The 21,935-nt window shown below is 45.9% G+C and overlaps 1 protein-coding gene across 1 annotated transcript in view; it reads right to left on the bottom strand.

Moving 5' to 3' along the window:
• Positions 1-21,935, bottom strand: part of kcnh2b (potassium voltage-gated channel, subfamily H (eag-related), member 2b) — a 184,660-nt gene that overhangs the window by 11,251 nt on the left and 151,474 nt on the right. Inside the window, exons 7-12 of the mRNA XM_070928216.1 lie at positions 5,278-5,457; positions 4,346-4,449; positions 4,131-4,269; positions 2,131-2,285; positions 1,717-1,811; positions 1,426-1,566 (exon numbers count right to left, since the gene is read on the bottom strand). Coding sequence (XP_070784317.1) covers positions 1,426-1,566; positions 1,717-1,811; positions 2,131-2,285; positions 4,131-4,269; positions 4,346-4,449; positions 5,278-5,457 — 814 coding nt within the window. The remainder of the gene's footprint in view (positions 1-1,425; positions 1,567-1,716; positions 1,812-2,130; positions 2,286-4,130; positions 4,270-4,345; positions 4,450-5,277; positions 5,458-21,935) is intronic.

Below are 21,935 nucleotides of genomic sequence, written 5' to 3'. Positions count from 1 at the left end.
TGACTTTTATTGTGTCGTCCCGGTCAACATGTGTGTGAAATCTGGAATCGCTCTATTCATTCGTAAATTATGGCTGAAAACCTATTTTGAGGTCACAATGACCTTTGAGTCACAATGTCCCCTTCTGTTCCGGAGTTATGAGTAAGTGGACATTATGATGTCACAGTGAAGTTGACCTAGTGGGTAAAAAAAAAAAAAAAAAATGTCACAACTACAGCCTCACTTCTTGAGTTGTGGCCAAAAAAAACGTGCTTTGTGAGGCGACAGTGACCTTTGACCTTTGACCACCGAATTCTAATCCCTTCATCATTGTGTCCAAGCGGACACGCGCTCGTGAGACATCGCATTCACGCATTCTCATTTAATCAGCACAACACAAAACAATGAATAAACAAGCCGTGACTGGCTCCTTGTCAGTTTTTAGACTGAGGACTGCTTTTAAATGGCATCCTCCCATGGTCTGCCGGATCGACGAGGTCCAGGGCTCTGCCAGCCTGCAGAGGTAGTCACTCTGTAGAGTTGAGTTGATGTGCATGAGAGGGGGTATTAAAATCCCTGCTGATTACATCGATTAATAACACTGGGGAACAATTTGAAAAAAAATTTCTGTTGAGTTAGATTTTTATGCTGATTAAAACTAAAATTGGCACGCTGATTCCAAAATTGCAGTCAGTTTTTTTTCTAGCACGTCAAGTTTTTTCTCCACAGCTTACCCTCCAGATAAGCAAACTTCCACTGATTAGCTGTAGTAAGACTTGCCAGCTGATTACGATTGGACTCATCTACAGCTACGTGGCATCTTGTTTGTGCAGTCACAATTGAGACAGTGCGGTGAGAGGTGTGTGCAGCTCCCAGTAGGTCAGCACTATCACACACATATCTGTTAAGTACAGTATTTTTCATATTTTTCAAGAAAACGGGGATCCTATAGTTCAAAAACTTGACGTGATAGAGAAAAACTGGGATCAGTTTTGGATTCCGCACCCAAAAGTTAGTTAAAAACAGCTGTCAGACCTAACTCAACAAAAATTGTGTTCCCCAGTGTTATCAGTGATCTGCTTTCAGAATTAAAAGTATGATCCGTGGGTTTGTCCGGCCACCGTAACTATAAGCGGAATAGCACGTAAGAAAAGGTCTTAGCGATTTAAAACTTGCCAGCTCTCTAATTGACACGACCTGGTGTAAAGTAATCCCCTGTTGTGCTGACTGGAGTCTGCACAAGAAGAGCTGGAAGAGCGGGGTTTACCACAAAAAGAATGTTCCCACAAACCATATGATTGTGCCATTACAAAAAAAAAAAACAGTTGGAGTAAAGAAAGTGAAGCAGAGAGAAATGGTGCGAGTGCGACGCTTCGGTCATGGGGCCATTTTTCACACGCTGAGGCAAGGAACAGTTACTTTTACCCACAACACATCAGTACTTACATCCTATGAGCATGACGCAGATGGAGAAGATCTTCTCGGAGTTGGTGTTTGGGGACACGTTTCCGAACCCCACACTGGTCAGACTGCTGAAGGTGAAGTACAGAGCTGTGACGTACTTGTCGTTGATGGAGGGTCCCGAACCTGGTGACAAGAGGATGACAGGCGCGCCGCCGGTGACCATTCCACAATCAAATGTGTTCATGCGCTTAAAACTGAGCTGACCAGCGCAGACGGCGCTGACCGCGGTGTTTCTAACCATGACCAGTGCCACATCCGTTCTCCTCTCAGTACCTGGAATGGAGTCGTTGTAGTGTTTTCCCAATTGGTCCCCCAGCGTGTGGAGCCAGCCAATTGAACCATTCCTCTCTACGCTCCCGATGGCATACCTGTGAAAGTTACAATGTGATTGCACCGTGTGTAAGGAACTGACGTCAGCGGTAATTAGGAGGGTGCGGCTACAGTAGACAAACTCTTTAATAGTGTTGTCAAAATATAACTCTTTTGATTAATATTGATTCAGAAATTTTGAAAAAGTTCAAATACTTATTTTCTGCATTTCAACAACGGCTGGAATAAAACACATATTCTAAAGATTTTGCCCATATAATACCAGCCCTGACGTATGCAGACTATATGTGACTATTTTCCGCATTCCCTCCTCTGTGACTCTTATCTGACTCGTCAGACGGTCTTATGGCAGCGTACCAGATGCAGGCCAGCCAGTGAGCGATGAGGGCGAAGGTGCACATGAGGAGGAAGAGGACGGCCGCGCCGTACTCCGAGTAGCGGTCCAGCTTCCTGGCCACGCGCACCAATCGCAGGAGGCGAGCGGTTTTCAGCAGACCTATCAGGGTGGTGGTCTGATGGGTTAGCGGGGGGAGAGACAGACAAGAGTGGAGATAAGGTAAGGCATCTTATCATATCTCCCGACAGCATTCCCACCTGCTGCCAACCTATCACACACACACACACACACACACACACACACACACATTTATACACACAGGTGGTGCAGCTGTGGCCTTGTGTTCCAGTGTGATTCATTGTTGTGGAGGTGGTAAATCCTGACTCCCTTTCATTACTGTGGGCTGTCTACTCCCTCTCCTTTCTGCTTGTATTCAGCCGCCCCCCTCCGTGTCCATACAACAGATAAATAACAGGCCGATTACTGCGCTGGCAGCGAGCCTGGTCCTGCTCTGTGTGTGTGTGTGTGTGTGTGTGTGTGTGTGTGTGTGTGTGTGCTGGTGGTGGTGCCCGTGGTCCGGCTCACAGGATGTAGGCTGCTGGGATAAGTCTGCCATTGGACGACCATTACAGTCGGAATTCTCCTCCCCCTTTCCGCTATCTGCCAGGGCACCGCCGCTGCATCCTGGGCTCAGCGCCGCCCAACACGCTTGTGATTGGTTTAAAGAAATGCCCTCACTGTAAATAATAGTTGCCTCCATAGTTTTTGGACCCAGCAGAGCGCTGTGAAACGTGCTGCACCAAGTTTGTGTAATATGGCTACACGAACAGACTACAGCTGGCTACGTAAGGAATAAGGATACTAAGCAGCCACCAGCTGGCACTGGCAAAATAAATGCCGGCAGGGTGATCAGGACCCCAAAGTGCGTGGCCACTTATAAATGTGGACACTTTATGATCCATTTCTGGGAATACCTTGCGTGAAAAAAATAGGGGAATGACCTATTTTTTACGCTTGTAGAGCAGATCCCTGTGGTGTAGCCAGCTTCACTGATTATAGTGGAAGCGTGGTGCAGCTCGGCATACGTTGCACGTTCAATGTGGCCAAAGCGCAGTCAACGGGATTACCCTGAGCTGCTGCGTGGAGTGATTCTATCAACTTTGGCCTCAGCGGTTTTTCATCATAATTGAATTATTATAATGATGGGGACAGAAATGTCTTTCTTCTTTCTTCTCTATTGGCAGTACCAATAGGCTGCATCCCAAATCCCTCAACGTCGCTGTACAGTGCACAACATGCCCTGCCGCTTTTATTTGAAGGTCTGAATTGTATGTGTAAAATGCATGTTCTATAAACTGTAGTACAAAAAAAATGCAGTAATTGAACTGACTGTAATGCACTAAAATGTACTTTATGCGAACAATGTGTCAAATCTTATATATATATACATATATATATATATATATATATATAATGACAATGACACAGAATTGTAATCATTTCTACACAGGCTCAGACGGGGAGTTGTGATTGAGTGATGAGGGAGGGATTTTGAGACGCAGCCATAGTTCTTCCCGGGAAACTTCATCGGAAATTATAGACCTGTAAAATAAAGCAATAAATGACAATTTCTCTTATTAAATTGGCAAAGATAGCTGGAAGCGGAGACTGTTTGGTATTTCTCCCTAACAATAACTCATCGCTTCATCAGTTGTTCAGTTCATGCTCTCTCAGTGCAATACTTCCTCGTCACTAGCATTCTGTAGCCTGCGTGTCTGTGTGATGTAACGTGGAAACAGATATTCTGAGACTCCGCCACAGCTGACTGCAAATCAGACTTCCCCATGGAGACAATTAAATCATGAAGCAAAAACTAGACCACCTCTGCCTCTCTCTTTCTTCCTCACATTCCCTATCCTCCACCTCCTCCTCCTCCTCCTCCTCCTCCTCTTTATTCCACTAGATAAAGACACTGGCAGACACGACGTAAATGCAACAGCGTTGTCCATCACGGGCATACCTCCTCTCCGTTGCGGTAGATGAGCAGGTCAAAGGGAATAGCAGCCACCATGTCGATGAGGAACCAGCCTTTGAAGTAGTGGACGGCGATGCGCACCGGGTGGCTCACCACCTCGTCATTAGTGTTCACGTACGTTGTCCTGAGAGGGAGAGTTTGTTGAACATAACTGACAGTGGTGGTTGTTATTCTAATACTTAAGTATTACTAAGTCAGACCTGAAGTTGATGAGGATGTCAATGATGAACATGATGTCCACTATGAGGTCCACGACATTGAGAGGAGAGCAGGAGTAGCCACAGCTCTGCATGGCCACCTCTTCCTGAGAGAGCAGAAGACAGGAGAGACGAGTGAAAGGGGGGGGGGGGGGGGGGGGGGGGGAGACGGGAGGAGAGAGCTATAACGTAATGCTCTGAAAAGTAGAACAGTTCCAGTTGTGACCACCTCCTTCGAATGGGTTAGCATTAAGGGTTTCAAGATCATTTGCACACGCATGAAGGCGAAACATGGAGAGGCGACACGCAAATAGGTTTTTTTCGGCAGGATCCAAGCCTTGGGAGGAGTTGAACGTGCTTCGACACACTATAAAGCTATAAAAGACATACATTGTCCTAAGACACCCTATTTACATTTATTTAGTCTGAATTTCTGCTCTGCTCACTTGCTGGGGAATGAAAGGGTTCTTGTCTCTCCGTATTGACCGTGGATGAATTATATTTACGCTGATGTCCCGCCAAAGAACTTCCTGGAACTGTCGGAAGTCTTCGATTCAGCTCCGGCAAACCAATCATTTGCTGGTTGACGTAAAACGCATCACAACGGCATGAACGTAACAGACGTTCATTTATATGTAACAGTCCTGCACTCCTCAGCGTTAAAGTTTTACGTATGAAGACAATGGCAGGCCTTTTATCGCGGAAGGAATTGCTGGAAGCTAGCGAGGTTAGCTTTCTGTTACTAACTTGAACTAACTTGTGAAAAATGTGCGGATGAAATAGGTTTTGTTGCATCTGGCGAATTGTACACATTGCTGTCGTGTCATTTTAAGTGTGTCATGAAAAATAACCTTAGTGAGTTACAAAAAAATCTACAAAAAAAGGGTCATTTCCAAGGGTCGTGCGTTCGCTTCTGTCCCTAGCTGAGCCCCCACCTGGTCGTTGAGGAGGAATGCGGCTGAGTAGGGCGTCAGGATGGCGGTGTAGATGACCAGCAGCAGGATGAGCCAGTCCCACACCGCCTTGAAGGGGCTGTAGTGCAACACCGTCCACTTGTGGATGCGAGGCGCCTGGAGCTTGTACTCTGGCAACACATCTGCACCCAGAGACAGCACCTGGGTAGAGAAAGGGGAACAGGGCGGCAATTCAGACGTAGAATAATGTGAGACAGAGAAGGAGGGAAGGCAAGTGTTGAGGCAAGGGGGGGGGGGGGATTGGGAGTAAAGGGGTAAAGGGTTAAGAAGGCAGGATGGTGGGGAGAGAGAGGGAGAAATAGACTTTATCACAATGAGACTGTGTACATAGGTGGTAGTGCGATGGAAAATGAGTTGACAAACACACACACACACACACACACACTTGCACACAACCTGAGTGCATATAGCAGCTCCATGAAATATACGTCGGCTTCCACCACACGTGTGCTGTGCGTACACAGTGCTTACAACAACAGCGTTTTTGCAATTACAGCGATAGAGCCAGCGTCCACTGAGGATGACGAGAGCTGTTCTGAAGGCACTGACCCTCCCAGGCAGGCAGGCAGGCAGGCAGGCAGGCAGGCAGCCCCCCCCCCCCCCCCCCCCCAACACACACACACAGATGTTCTAGATATGCAAATGCACAACAATGCACAGATGTAGGCACACACACACACACACACACACACACACTTAACAGCGATGATTCCAGTCACATCCTCTACTTCTCTGTATCGGTGGCTTTGACTCAAAAGCGACATGTGACAGGGAACTGCATATAACCATATTCCAAACACATACTGTGTATACAACACACACACACACACACACGCACGGGCACACACCAGGAATGAAATCTCGGGTATTATGGAGCTGCTCTAAGTAGCCTTTCTTGCAGTAATGTGCGCCACTGTCTGCACCGCACTCGCCGCGGACGAGAGCAGGAACGAATCAGTGTAAAAGGGGCATTAGCACAGCCTGCCTCCTGTCTCTGCTTAATAGAATCACACGGTGAACTGCCGAGGCTGGTAGCTGAAAGCGAGGGCATCAGAAATACATTAGCACTAAGGTGGCTGTGGTTGCCTGTTTGACACGTGTCAGAAAATGAGGGAGACCTTACAATGCAATGCGACGCAAAGTATTGGAAGAATTACACGTTGGTGTTGCGTCATTCACACAGACGTCAGCAGACTCTTTGTGTGTGCTGGTGACTCTCTGCCTGGCGACCAACTTCACGTTCTTGCTTGTTTTGTGGCTTTTTGCCTTCGGCCTGGTCTTCAGCAGTGAAAAACTCGAAACTACGTACTACTGACAGTACAGTACATACAGTATTCTAGTAGTTCATACAGTACCACTGTGCATCTTGTATAGGTTTGCATTGTAGTGTCAGATGTCGATGATTACATTGTCAGGCTATCCGCTGCTGTAAGTCGCTCTTTAAGACCGTAATGACTAAAAACGTATGAAGAGGTCTGAAATGATTTGCGCTAATGCCTATTCGCTTACGTCTTCTGTTTCTATAAGATGTCAAAGCTCTTCCAAATGATCCACCCTGCATCTATTCAGTGTGACCTTGTAGGATTTTTTACAAACAATTGCTGTAATCTGGGAGCAAAGATCCAGCACATCCAGACACACCCGTACGCAGGCAGAGTCGACCTGTTTGGCCTGGGAGGCAGTGACAAGTACAGTACAACGCAATCCCTCCGGACAGGGGGGCAGAGCGTGTGCAGTGTGTAACAGGTCAGGTAAAAACAGGCATCATGCAATGAAATAAATAAAAGAAAACATGTCCGAGGCTGTTAAGGCCGAGGCAAAGCCATCACAGGAAGCCTTGTTTTGTGATTCAGATACTATAGTCAGATACTAGAGTCCTGTAGTCCCGGTTGGCACGCTTCCTTCACCTCATCTCACCTCCGTGTTTTTTTGATTTACTCCAGTCAGCTTTCATCACTCTTTACTCCACTGTCTCTTGCTCCTGTGTCCTCCTGGCCTCCCTCTCGACCTGCCAAATCTCCCCTCTCTTCGAACCTCCAGCGTCCCTCGCTCCGCCTTTCCACCTCCCTCTCTTCTCCCACACAGCCAGCAGCCCAGTCACTTTTCATTCGCCCCGTCACCTATTACCATTCATGCTGCCGCCTGCCTCACCTTCCTTTCTTCTTCTGCTTGAATGGACGGTTCATAATCCCTTTGGATCCCTCTCTCTCTCTCTCTCTTCCTCTTTGACTCTCAGTCGCCCTTCCTCCCTCTTTCTCCACTCCGTCTCTTCTTCACTTGCTGTGGCCCAACTTTATTTATGTACTCATGATTAAACCCTCCCGAAAACATCTGGTACATGAGGATCTGTTGCTCTTAAAGATGGCAACATTTGGCAAGATAACATTTGCTTAATCTATTATAAATGAGCGAGAAATAATTCATTGTATACCCTCTCTGTAACTGAGCCAGATGTTTCACATCTAAGCCAGCTTCTTCCGAATTCTGGCTCCTTCAGAGGCTTTCTTGTCAAGTATTTATGTCCCTCTGTACTCCAGTCCACGCTTACATAAAAACCCACTTGCACAGGCATTTTGTTGATAAAGATACTGGAATATGTTAGCTTTACATGGCAATTGTATGAAGTATCTAACGGATAATTACCAAACTTTAGTTAGCAGTTGAATTGAGTGAAATCATGGTTCTCTTGATCTGACCGGCCCTCGTCTCTTCTATGGAGAACACAGTAATGCTATGCTGGTTTGCGTGTCTTATCAATTAGCCAGCATAGCACATGACATGCAGTACATGCAAGAAATCTATACACACAGGACTGCTTTGCTGCCTCGCTACACACGCTCACACTGACAATGCTAACATGCTGATGGTCAAGCAGGTACACGGTTTAGCATGTTACAGCATGCTAACATTTGCTAATTAGCACAAAACACATTGTGCGTCTCATCTGAGGCGAATGGAAATGTCACTTTTGCAAGTGTTTGGTCGTAAACCAAAGTACTGGACAAATGGAAATGTTGACCTGATGATGGCGCTCGACGAAAAGTCAGAGGATCACCAAAGTGGTCATCCCTGAGGGGAATGTGAATGCACCAAATTTCATGGCAATCACCTCAATAATTGAGATATTTCATTTAAAGCAGCGTGCCAGCCTCATGGCGGAGGGGATAATCACAGTCAGTAGGATTCGTCCTACTATTTCATTGCAATCCATCCGATAGCTGTTGAGACGTTTCAGTCCGGACCAAAGTGGTGGGCCGACCGACTGACCGACCGACTGACAGACAGGCCGACATTGCAGGGCCCTAAAGCCATGCCGCCAGCAAGGCTTCATGTTTCATGTTTTCCAAATGATTTAACTTTCGCTTGATGTTAGTGTCCACACCCTTACTGACTGGCTGACCTGAATATGCCCCCTTCAATACCAAACGGTGGTTAAAACACACCAGTCCCCTTCTTCAGCATACGTTGCCTTTAAAATAATTCTGAGCTTTCCAAAGAGCTAGCTTTTCTTATCAAATGTAGCAAGGGCGTGCTCAGGCATTTACACCTGGCCCTTTATATGTATTAACTTTTTACACCCAGGCTGACTCTGTCACCACCTACTCCCACCTCCTACTCCATCATTTCCTTTCCTTTTCTAAAACCTTAAACAACCTTAACTCTTGAGCAAATGTTCTGTTCTTTACTGAACATGCCTTTGAATGTCAGATTTAAAACAGAAGTGAGAAAAGAAGAAACTCTGGTGATCCGTCTGATGTAAATAGTTGTCTCTCCTTTGTTTATGAGTTGAGGACAGGTAAAAAAAAAATTGTTGTTGTTGTTATACTCATTTCGGCCACACGAGGCTGAGGTGCACCACTACCCCGTGTTCTAAACATTAAGTACTAAAGGCATTCATGTTTCCTTCCAGTTGAGTTTTAATTTCTCCATGCACTCTAAACACAGGTCACACAGTGTATATTGTGTGTTAGCAAGTTATGTTACATTAACGTCTGCCAAAAGAAAGACATGTAACTCGCTAATGTACAAGAAGGTTAACATAACAATCGTACTAAGTCTATTCTCATTATTCTTACTTATTTCTTTTCTTTACTTTTTTAATGAGAACACAGGAGCGATGGAACGGACATGAGGGTACATTTGTTTCCAGATTTTTTTTTTAAGTTTAATTAAGTTGAAGTGGCTGAAGAGTGTGTACTATACAGAAGGAAATTAAAAGAAAGATGGAGAGATCAAGAGATAAACAAAAATATATATAGAGAGAGGAGAAAGGAAATGACACGCGAAGACGGTCAAGTGTTTTGCACCTTACCCATCATCTGACGAGATTTCTTCCTAAAAAAAAACTTTTGTCAGTAGAGCTGATCAAAGATAAGGACTTGAAAACAAACTTGTCTATGGGAATAAGCGTAACCCACACTGGGAGGTGTTCAGTATATCTGTAGCCTCATAAAGGGTGATAACAGAACGGCCAAAGCCACGTCACATCATTAATCTTCGGTGCAGAAGACCGAGCCAGAGGCACACACAGAGCTCCAGAGGTATACGCAGAAAGTTTGGCACGCAGAGTTGCGAAGTCAAAGGCTAAGCGAAGCTGGAAAGCTGAGCAACCCGCTTTCTGTATATTTTGCGCACGAAAGAAACAGTTTCTTACCTCTTGAGAGAGAATTTGCAACAAAAGCAGAGGTGTCACTTTGCCAAATGGGCCAAAAAAAAGCAGAATTTAACAGGCGACTCGTAACTACGGTATAACACGGCTTACCGGTGCGAGTCGCATCTAGGTTAGAAGAACCTCCTTTAGGTTGTGTCTGATCAAAAAAAGGTACCAGACAGAATTCAAGAAACCCTCAGCCTCTCTGAGGTCACGCTGTGGCTTTTATCGAGCTTGACACCCTGCCTGTTGAGAACTTTGTGCAGGTCTCAGAGGGGAGCGGGCAAAAAAGGAAAAAAGAAATAAATAAAAAAAACATTACATGGTATGAGGTTAACGGCAGCTGAAGGCAGTCAGGCAGCACACACCATCCATCTGCTTGGTAGGGGTGTTGATGGTTTTGGGAGGCCTCCATTTCTCACACTGTGTGAGATTAATTTGGCGGGGACACTTGTGTAGATGGGTATGAAAAAACCCCCCAAAACAATTACAGCCCGAGCATGCCGACAAATGGATACAGAAACCGAAGACAGAAGACAGTTCGCTCCTCTGAGATCAGTTATACTGATTATTTTTAGCCAGACATTAATTACCATCTTTTCAATTGGCTCTTTGTTCCGATGTGGAGTGGAACTGAGGAAATTCTCAATCAACTGTATTCCTTTCGCACTTCTTTTTTATTCCATTTCACAATTTACGTAAAGTAGCAAAGAGGCTCGAGGCTACATTAGCCGCTGCAAGCGCAACACACCGAATTTCTGGCTCAACTGTCAGCGGCCGAGTTGCATTATGGGCTATGCAGGCAGCGGGGTTTTTGACAAGGAAGGGGAATGTGTGAAAATAAAAAAAAGACAATGTCTGGTTCTGCTGCATCGATTTTGAACCCTTTTTTTTTTTTTAAACTATTAGTCTTAGCCTTCATCTGACAATGTGATAAGAGGCGCAATGCTAAATCGGTAGTGTACTCGTTGAAAAAGCTTCGTATAGCAGATAGCTCAAACACCTCCCTGTAATGGGAAAGGCTGGCTGGTACTGCCAATGACCCACTGAGACCACATAACCCTCCTTTAACTCTTCACAATCTTTCGTCCTCATTCGCTTTTTGGTGACAAAATTGTGATTTATGTAAAAACTACATCCCTTGACCTGAAATGTTCAAACAACCAGAAAAACAATAAAAACCTTAAAGTTACAGTCGGAAATATTATTGAATCATAATTGTGGTTGAAATAACTCATTTTGACCATTGCATGTCACTTAAAAGGGGGGGGGCGAATACAGGAAGGCAAAGGAAGAGGTAAAAAGTGAGGAAGAGATTGAAAAATGAGAAGGAGCGATAAAAGTGAAAGAAGAAACCCCCCCCACGGTGGATGGTCAGCGCGACACTGCACATAGCCATGATGGTAGAAAGAAACCATCGTTAATTGTCAGTGCAAACGACACACTTTTCTATCTAGAAAGAGGTGGATTTTCCTCTAAACCGCCCCCCCCCCCCCCCACACACCCCCGGTTGAGATGCTTGGTAAAGCCTCAGCTTTACACGCTCAATATTTCCCGGTGAGCAACTGGTCAATATTTCATACATAGTCAAACACCAGCGCTTCTTCTTCCTTTTCATACTCGTGTTCAAACAGCAGCGAGAGAAGCACATGAACATTTCGGAGGCTTCAATTTCTACCTTAAACAGAGCGGCCTGGAGAGCCCACGGTTGTTATTTCAGGAGCAATAGCTCATCTGTTTGATATCCATTTAATAATGCAATATCAAATCCTGGCTGTTCGGCAAAGGTGTAGTATATATATATATATATATATATATATATATATATATATATATATGTGTGTACATATTGTGGCGTTTGACTCAATCTATTGAACGACGGCACATGGACACACACACACACACACACACACACACAGCACCTTTCCACCAGGAATTAGCTGAGATTTTATTTTTGGATTGCATGAAAAAACACATACAAATCCCTTTTTTTTAAATGCAGCCAAGACGCACTTCTAAGCCGATAATCCAACCCACCTCTGGAGGAGGCTAGGGACGCATACATAAGGGCGACCAGAGTTTTTTGAAACAGGTGGCAGACAGTCACGCGCCCGTCAGAGAGGATCGGCGGTGTGCTGGAGGACGGAGGGCAGGTGTTCGCTGCCAGCTTCGAGGGATGAAACTACTCCGACAAGCGAACGATGTGCATGTCAGTCTGTATCCTGGCGTGAGCTTGGCTTCCTCTCCGCCATAAACACACATTAAAGCTAGCTGTGTATAATGTGCGTATAAGACCCCCCCACACACACACACACAATTAAAACACTAAGTCTCTTTCATTCCTTCTCCTGTCACCCTGAGCTACGGCCTGTCTGCCGAATGGATGAATCCCACCCTAACCTTGTTCTCAAGACTTATTGCAACACTTGCATTTCAAATAAAGGCCTGCGCGACGACTTCTTCTTTTTTTTTTCCCCCATCTCACATCAATAATACACACACTGCTGTGTGTGCAGGCACACTCGTGGTCACACGGGAGGGCAGGAGGCTTTGACATTGGCCGGCGGCTTTATCTTTCACCAAAAGACCAGCGTGATATTAATGGATAGTGTCGGCTGATAAGTTCACAGTCGGTGGACAGAACTGCCACAGCAGTCTGGACAATGCAGGGGGTGGGGTGGGGGGGGGGGGGGGGCTGTTAAATCCAAAGAGCAGTTTTTAAAATGACCGACTTTTACCAAAAGGTTGCTGGCTTCATTGTAAAAAAAACAAAATACATGTGCAGGCCATCTTTTGACCTGAACCAGAGGTCATTTAAATCATCAGAAATCTACTTCCTGTATTAATAATTCAAAACAAACAGCTTATTGACACCTGTAGTGTAGTTTACAGCTGCAGAGAAGTCCAGGCAAACTTCGATTATCCCTCCAAAACATTTCCATCAGAACACCTGTTTGTGCAAGGTATTACAAATTTACTTTACCACAGGTCTTCCATATCCCGCTGTACACACAAACCCTGTAAAAGCATCTCCAATAAGCATTTGATGGCTACATACAAAAAAAAAAAGGAATGCAGCTAATGGAAAGCAGCTAAAGCCTAGCCATTACCTCATGCACTCATTTGCATATCGGTGTCGTCATTAAATAACCATTTACACACACACATATATATATATATATATATATATATACACAGTTAAAAAACTGAGTGAAGTTGAGCAAAACTTAATTGACTCTAACTAGCTTACTCATTAGCTCTTATTCATTTCCAAGAGGCTATAATAATCAATCAATATGCATCTAAATCGACCAAATATTTCAAAAAAACACTTCATGTAGGCTGCTGGATTGTCCTGCGGAACATAGGGTGTCATGAATAGAGAGGATCCACACACTGGAATTAAACTCACTGAGTAAAAAAAGAAAAGAAAAAGAACCTGAGTAGTCGAGTTAAATCATTTCGAACAAAAACATAGGAGAAGGGTTTTCCCGGACACACAGCGGCAGGACCAGTGATTGGTCCGCGAGAAAGCTGCTAAGTTGGTTCCTGAACCAAACGAAGAGCAGGCCACGAGTCCTCATCACTCTAAACTCTGATCAGAGGCTATAGTGTAACGTTTGCGGCTTGCTTTACAACGGGTAAAGACAGAGTTTAAAACATTCCTTACACCTTTTGCTCCTGTGTTTTGGTTTTGTAAAAGGCTTCGTGGGGGTGGCGCAGAGAGGGGTTTAGAGAGGTCTGGCAAATGGTCAGTGAGGACCCTCCAGCAGTTAGTCCGGCGTCTTTCCTCAAACTTTCCTTCTTTCAGTGTCACTTTTCTTGAGTACGTGTAAAAGCATAATGTATGTATGAGTATGCATACGTACGGGTACGCGTCCCTCTCTGTGTGTGTGTATGTGTGTATGTGTGTGTGTGTGTGTGTGTGTTTGTGCAGCAGTTTGACGTCTGCCTGCCGCCACGATTGGCTTCCTGGCTGACCTTTTTCTCTCCAGCTCTGACAGTTCCCATTAAGACATAACAAAGGGGCATATTTCCTCAGCCCCAATCTCTCTCCCACCATCTCTCGCCTCCTCCTCCTCCTCCTCCTCCTCCTCACCGCAGCCTTCTCTTCCAATATTCATCAGCATCATCAGTGCTTAGGGAGGTTGCTCCCTCTCTCTCTCTCTCTCTCTCTCTGGATATCTTTTTCTCTCCATCTCTCTTTGTCTTTGGTTTCCCATATCTCCTCCATGATCTCATCTCGCCCCATCTCTGTCTCTCTCTTTTACCCTTTCCGAGTCTTTGCCTTGACCCTCCTCTGCCTCGCTCTCTCCCTTACTCTTATCCCTCTCTCCCTCCGTCCGCCACAGAGGGGAGTTGCAATTGGAAATGCAAGCAATGAAAACGCCGCACAACTGCTGTGGGGGGTCTGCACACACACACACACACACACACACACACACACAAATGCATTGAAGTGTTAATCTGCGGCAAGAGGAGACTTCAGCGTCGACCCTCAGCTTTATGTTTTTAATCTCCCCCCTCTCTGTCTGAGAAACTGCTGGTATTCAAGTTAGAGATACAGTGGCCTCAAGTCCAGAAAGAGCCCATCAAGCGATTTAATCTGTGCTGACGAAAGCAAACAACCACGAGAGGATCCCCTTTCGGGAGACATTGTTGTTATATCATCCAGGTTTGCAAGGGGGGGAAAAAAAAAAAAGAAAATACAAACGCGCCTCACATTTCACGTCGAAACGAACCCACACTGATTGCAGAGTACGCGCTGTGCAACACCGACGGGAGTTACAGCTGCTGCTCATGTGGATTTGAAGGGATCAGAGGGTGCCATTATGCATTAGTTCAAACTATGGAATCAGGCCACTTGAATAAAAGATGCTGGCGCGTGAAGCCGCACATGCTCGGCGGAAGACTCGTGGTGTGTTACGCGTCTGTGCAGCGAGCTTTGGAAACATTTAGTGTATGTATTTGTTCATGTACATCATGTGATCGTACTCTGTCCACTTCCACTGCGTTAAATGCAGCCATCTTGCTTCTTGGCAAGTGTCGTCCTTTCATTTTCAAAATGCTGAACGCTGACATCAGCTGACTCACTGTATGAAATCTAATACGTGAGAAAACAGAACTACAGGAAACATGTAGTCATATTTAAGAAGGAGGAGAAATTAATTAACTTAATTAATCCCTGTTGGGGAAATGTATTTTTTTTCACTCTGTTGTTATTTACAGGGCACAGAGCACAGCCCGGTAGAAGACCCCAGACCCCCTTGACCGGGTCACGTGATGAAAACCTGAGCCAGCTCTATGGGGATGGGTGGCGGAATGGATGGGCACATGTGCAGCCATCACACTGAATCACCTAGTGAGTGTATTAGCAGGACGGTTCACAGTGCAAATGCATGCATCCGTGCATGTCAGTGAACAGCTGCATGCACACACAAACGTCCCGTGGGTCCTACGGGATCGGTGCACGGGCGCAGAGCTCGTCTCTTTGCCTCACAGCTTCACAAGGCGCCATTCTAATTCCCAGATTGTTATCCAAGTCACCGACACCCACGCCCAGAACCGCTTGGCACACACACACACACACACACACACACACACACACCGATTCACACATTTCTCTCTAGCGTACATAGTGTGGATGCTTGAATGTACACGCGCATGAATGAGCTTTTGTGAGAAAGCAAATCCAAAGAAACGGAAGCTCTGATAAGCTGCTGTGTGCATGACAGAGGCACTGAGCTGCAGTGGTAGGGTGAAAGGAACGGGTTAATGTTTTTAGGAGCCGTAAAGCAGGTTAGTTAGCGTGCGAGGCTGCATTCCAACCATAGTTGCTGCCTATAGGTGGTGATTGTAAACAACACCCCAGGTAAGACGGTGCTTATGATTTAAGTATTCCTGATTCTGATCCTGATTAACTTTTTTTAAATGTGGCAGGGGACGGCGGCGGGATGAGTCACTTCAGCGTTCACCGTTTAGTGCTGTTTGGCACCAACTGCAGAAGGGAGAATGTTTTGATACTTGTTTCACACATATTATGTCATCTTCCCATGCACTGTGTCTGGAACTGTCTTATGTCGGGCGGTATAAGACATCACACGCAAAAATGTAAGAGCTGAATATTATCATACAGAAACAAACATTGTGAGTGATATATATATATATATATATATCACACCGTCAGCAGTCAACAGTCACTTAATGTACGGCAACATACAGGAAAAGCCGTGTAAGTTAAGGCTAACTGAAAAATGGCACAGCAGAAATTCATATTACTAAAGACAGAGAGCTGTTTGGAGGTTCAGGGAGGCACTTAGGTGCCAAATTTATGCAACATGGAGCAGCTGTGGACAGGCTGTGATGGCTCAGAAGCCAAACTGGATCTTTCCTGTTGTTTCTCACTCTTTACCTGCCTGCCAACCTACCCACCTACACCTTCCTACCCTCCCTTCTTCTTCTTCTTCTTCTTCTTCTTCTTCTTCTGTCCTTCCCTCGCTTCCTGTTCATTGTTTGTGTCGCAGAATAACAAACAGCTGGCAAAGGTAGGAATAGCACACAGGTAGGCCAGCTCAATAACAATGTTCAACATCGCATTCCCAGTTTTGGGTGACACTCAAGCGATGCTTCCCAGTGGGGACGTCGTGTATATATATATATATATTTGATAATCCCAGCAAGCAATCACCTTCTCTTTCTCTCTGCATCCTTCCCTCCCTCGATCATTTCCCCTGCTCCGCTCTCCCGCCATCCCCGGGAAAATACAGCTCTCTTTTCGCAGTCGGAGGACAGGGTTGCGTATCAAGTCTTCTCAGAAGGGTTTCCTAATCCCAGCCAAACCAAGCCGGGAAAAACATGCAGAGGGGATATCAGTGTGATTTCTATGGCGAGGGTTAAGCTTCTTGTGACACACACACACACACACACACACAGACTATTCACGAATATACGCTAAGCACATGTGAGGGAAAGTAAAGAGTACGTATCCCCAGACAAACAAACCAAGACTTACAGGAAAGCACCCACATATGCAACCAACACAAACTGCGACGGCTGCTCACTCAGACATACAGCACATGGGGTGGTCGCATTTATCCTGCCAGAAGTGAGATGACTACAGTGGCTACACACACTCATAGACACACACACCTCCGAGCTGGCAGGGGGGGGGGGGGGGAATAGTGTGTCTTTGCAAAATTGCCTCAGGCTTGTTGGACAGTATTGGAGTCAGGGGAATGCCAGAGTTGCACTACCTCGCCCTCCCTCGGCGGCTCATCATCTCTCTCCCTGCTTTTGGGTTACCAGGCTTTGCTGCCGTGTCTCATTGGTGAGGTGCGAGTATTTCATGTGAGAACTGTGGGGCTGTTATGCGTTTGTCTGCAGGGCACCCCCCCCTCAAGGTTGTAAGGGATCCTACTTATTCCATCCCAGGCTAATTGAGTCTAGTCTGCTGCTATAGTTTTGAAAGTGGGGCTCTTGCAAAGTGACAAAAAGTTTAATTTCAGTAAACACGTAACAGTGTTCATACTGGTAACTCCTTTGAGTTGTATAACCCCCCCCCCCCCCACCCCCGGGGATCAATAAAGTATTTCTGATTCTGATTCTGATAATAAAGGCTCTCACCGAGTAAGTGTTCCCTAGCTCCACTGCTTTGACCTGCGAAGTCATTAACTACCTCTCGAACTTTTTAACATTCCTTAATTTGACTGAAAATTCTTGCTTCAGCTATAAATAAGGTCGAATCGAATTCTCTCTCCTCTCTTATTAGCAAAGACCAGTGTACAAAACGTTCCGTTTTAACCAACGCAGGCCGTCCCCAATTAATCAATATCAATATCATTTAAGTTAATCAATTTCATAGTTTTCAATCAGGACCAGCATTCAGTATTTGGAACAAGTAGCTCGTAAAAAAAATAATTTAGAAAAAGCCCAAAAAAAAAGCCAATATTGTTAAGGAGGTGTCAACAAGAAATTCACATCGTACGGGCTTCTGTGGACTAATGTGAGATAAAAACTGTTCACCACCGTCTTCAGTTTCCTCCGTGGCTCAGCTATTACGACACACACAGAAGGACAACACAGCCAACAGGTCCGAGGCAAACCCCCGAAGCTGTTCATTCAAACGGACTTTATGAATAGCGCGGCGGCATCAAAGGCTGATATCATGGACTCAGCTTCTAGTTAATAACTGCTGGCACGACACAGAGGATACCCATGTATGGTCAAACATGCTGTAGATTTGCGAGGGTGGATTTTCTTTTTTAATTGCTTCAACAACAAAAAAAAAGAAAAAAGACAAAAACACCTCGTGTAATGCGGATCCACGGCCGCGTCCTATTTCTGGGTTTGCCAAAAACTCTTGCATAACTTTTAACACTGGCAGCAGATACGTTTAAAACAGAGGGTGCTTTCAGGTGTCAAACAGGGCCTGTCTGAAAGCTGTGTAGGAGGAAGAGAGAATGAGAGAGAGAGACTGAGCCAAAATGGGATATCTGACTGTATCACGACTACATACTCTGCAGAGTAGGTGAAAATGTGCTCCCTCCTTGACCGTTGATCCGTGACTATTGGATGCATCTGAGAGACGAGAGACAGGAAGAGCCGACCTCAATTTGTTGTTTGTATTTCCGTGTATGTGCGCGTATACACGATCACGGCCGCATGCTCATGGTCAGCGAGCTTCACTTATAATTTGTGTTTTCTTTGCTGTTGTCCCGTCGGCAGCACGGTGGTGATGTCAAATTAGAGTTCGATCGCAGGCTTTGCGGCATCGCTTCAAATTTAGCAGAATGCACTGACAGTCGACCACCGTTTGACAAAGAGCGGGCGAGCAATTTGGCTACAAGATGCAATCGCGTGCTGGACGGTGCTTCATTCGTTGTAACCAGGGATCTCGTTAGCAACCCAAGGAAATCTCAAGCGTATGCGCTGGTCATGTTTGAGTAAAAGCTATAACTGAAATTTCTCAAGAACACTTAAGTTAAGTTACGTCGACGTGACATTACAACACATTTACAATAACGTTACTATCGGTAATGTTCCCGTACTTTATTTGGACCACTGGCTCCGTGATACCAATTAGCTTGCTGCCGCTGCTTGCTGAAGAGAGGCTCAGGCAAGGCACTCGAGAACGCGCAAAAAAGTCACACTGTTTGGATTTTCCCAGACAAAACGTCCCGAGGTCCTTTTTATACAGGGTTCGTACAAAGTCTTGAAAGTTTGGAAAAGGCTTAATTTGAACTGTCATGTTTTCAAGGCTAGGAATATGCTTGGATTCGAATATATGCCTTGAAAAATGCTTGATTTTCAACATAATCTCATGTTAATATTTGAGATGAAATGATCCCGTCACCATATTTGTTTGTTGTCTCGGGGTCCTTTAAGTGTCTTTAAGTGTCCATAAAAACACAAGTCGATGGGTGTCATACGTCGACAGTCTTCTCTCCGTACGTTTTGGATTTTGTCGCCTCAACGCGCTACCAGCCTCCGTTGGTTAGCTGCATTATTTTAGTCCGAACCATTTGAAAGATTTCTCACTAAAACTTGTGCTGGTTGGTGGATCAGACACCCGTCAAATCAAACACAGACTCCCCCACCCCCGCCCCCCCGATAATATTAAACATGTTGGACTTTATCGGAACGTCAAGACGAAGAAAAGACTAACTTAAGACAGCTCAGTTGTATGACCACTTTACAGACGATTGGTTGCAGAATGTTTTGTTTTCTTTGGTGATTTTTATTTTGCCGTGGCAAAGTTGTATGATCAGACAGATCTAACAGTGTGGGGGGGGGGGTGCAGCGGCTCTGCTTGCCCCATTGCTCAGGTGCCTATGACAGCATGAACGGACTGATATCAATGCTTGAGCAAAAGAAGATCCAACTGCTGATTTGCAGCTTTGCAAAACGCTTTACCGGTTGGCCTTACTGGTTGAGTTTTGGTGAAGGTTTTCTTTACTGCCCGACTGCCACAAACTAGACAGATGGGCTGCCTCCGCTCTTTACTGTCTCTGGGAGCTCAGACCAATTTACACCACAGCAGAGAATGAAGTGTAACATTTTAAAAAGGTCACCGCGCTCTCCACCTCTAAATACGACGTATAACATTCAGACTTAAGTATCTCCAACAACTCCATAAAGCCAGAGGTTCTTCTGAAATGGCTTCAAGCTGTGCTCCGACTGAACTTCATAGGCAACAATCTTGGGTCGTGTAGCATCTAGCACTGTCCTTTAAGTTTACAAGAAGAATACTTTTTGTACATATTCTCACAAATGATTTTCTGGAAGTTACTTCCTTCTGCATATTACAGTCTTAACCTTCCAGCCTTATCCATCTTAGTCTAATACACACTTTCTTCCCCTTACACAGACACTTATTCCTATATCCTCCCCCTTTTTCCACTTCTCCTGACCTTCCCTCAGTCACTTGAGTTGTCCATCTCCGTCTCACCTCTCTCCCTTCGGCGGGCAGACTTTGTGGGTGCTCTCTCGCCTCCCACCCGCGGCGGCAAGAGAGTGGCAGGCCGGGTGGGCGCGGCATTAGAGCAGCCGGGCAGCAGGACGGACGGCGGCAGTGATCGGTGGCGGCGGCGGCGGCGGCTTTGGTGGAGGTGGACTGGCGCAGGAAGACGTTGAGGAGCTTCAGCAGCGACGGCAGGACCATGGTCCTCAGTGGCAGCTCACCGCGGCGGGTTCAGGGTGGCCCCCCGGGTGTCCGTGACCGCCTGCCGCGCGAACCCATGCCGAGACTTCACTATGTGGTGTTGCGACGACGAGGAGGTCACGGTGCAGAGGCAGCCCAGAAGGCGTGGAGTGGCACAGACTGAGTCTCATGCCTGGAGACGCTGTCAGATGTCACATGAAAGAGGGGTGATCACTCTATCTACCCCCTGCCTCCTGGAAAAAGCTCATCCTCAATCCCTCGTCTTCCTCGCAGGCTTCTTCTTCTGCCTCAGGCTTACAAATGGAAGGAGCCTCCGCGGTTCGGTAGCCTGTTAACCATCCATCTACTCAACGGCATTCCACCCCGATGCAACTGTAACTCAGCCTGCCTTCCCTCCGCGTTGCTCAGATCAGTCCTCAGCTGGCCAACGGTTCCTCATTAAGCCACCACCGGCGTCACTTTTCTATTTTTTTTTTCTTACAACATCTCAATGAGTTTCCCTTCGACTCAGCGCTCTGGCTGACGGCCGCCTGGCTGCTAACTCCTCTGAATCGCTGAACAAATCAGCGTGCAACAGAGCAAAAGAGGAGGAGGAGAAGGGAGAGACGGAAGACGGCAACAGGAGAGTCGGTTTCCATTAGTTGTGGATGGAGCCATGATGCCATTTAGCTGGTATTGTTATTACCACTACTACTCCGAAAAAGGAGAGTGGCAGAGAGGAGAGGAAAGGAGCTTGTTCTGGGAAGTGTTTCGGCAGGAGAGAGAGAGAGAAAGAAAAAAAGATGCTCTGTTGAGGATAATCAGAGAGGAAGGAATAGAGAGAGAGAGGGGGGAGAGAGAGAGGAAGGAGAAAATAATGGCATGCATACACAGGCAGTGTAACCGTGTTATATGTGCTGGTATTTTGTGATCATTTTTTTTTTGTCCAGCCCACATACAGAGGCTGGAAAAAAAGAAAAAAAAAAAAAAATAGTGGGCACACCTTACAATATTATGCAATCCAGTGCAACCACGCTACAAACTGTGGGATCGAACATGATCACGGAGCTGAATCCCGAAAAGAAAACCAAAACCAAAAAACCTCTTGAGTGTCAACAAAGAAAAAAAGGGAAGGTTCTAAATGTGCAGGTGTTCATACGATCGTGTCCATCCCTTGTGTGCTGCGTGCGACGGAGACACTGTCTTACAGAGAGACAGAAAACAGATGCTCATATTTTGGATCAAATGCAGTCACGGATTGTTGATATTTTGACAAACATCTGTGATATTCTGCTGTCGTAATGTGGGGATGCGGAGGGACAGTGGCAG

This window comes from Enoplosus armatus, chromosome 21 (assembly GCF_043641665.1).
Source record: "Enoplosus armatus isolate fEnoArm2 chromosome 21, fEnoArm2.hap1, whole genome shotgun sequence".
NCBI lineage: Eukaryota > Metazoa > Chordata > Actinopteri > Centrarchiformes > Enoplosidae > Enoplosus > Enoplosus armatus.
Note: the sequence above shows the minus strand (reverse complement) of the source record. Positions and strands in the feature narration are given on the sequence as shown.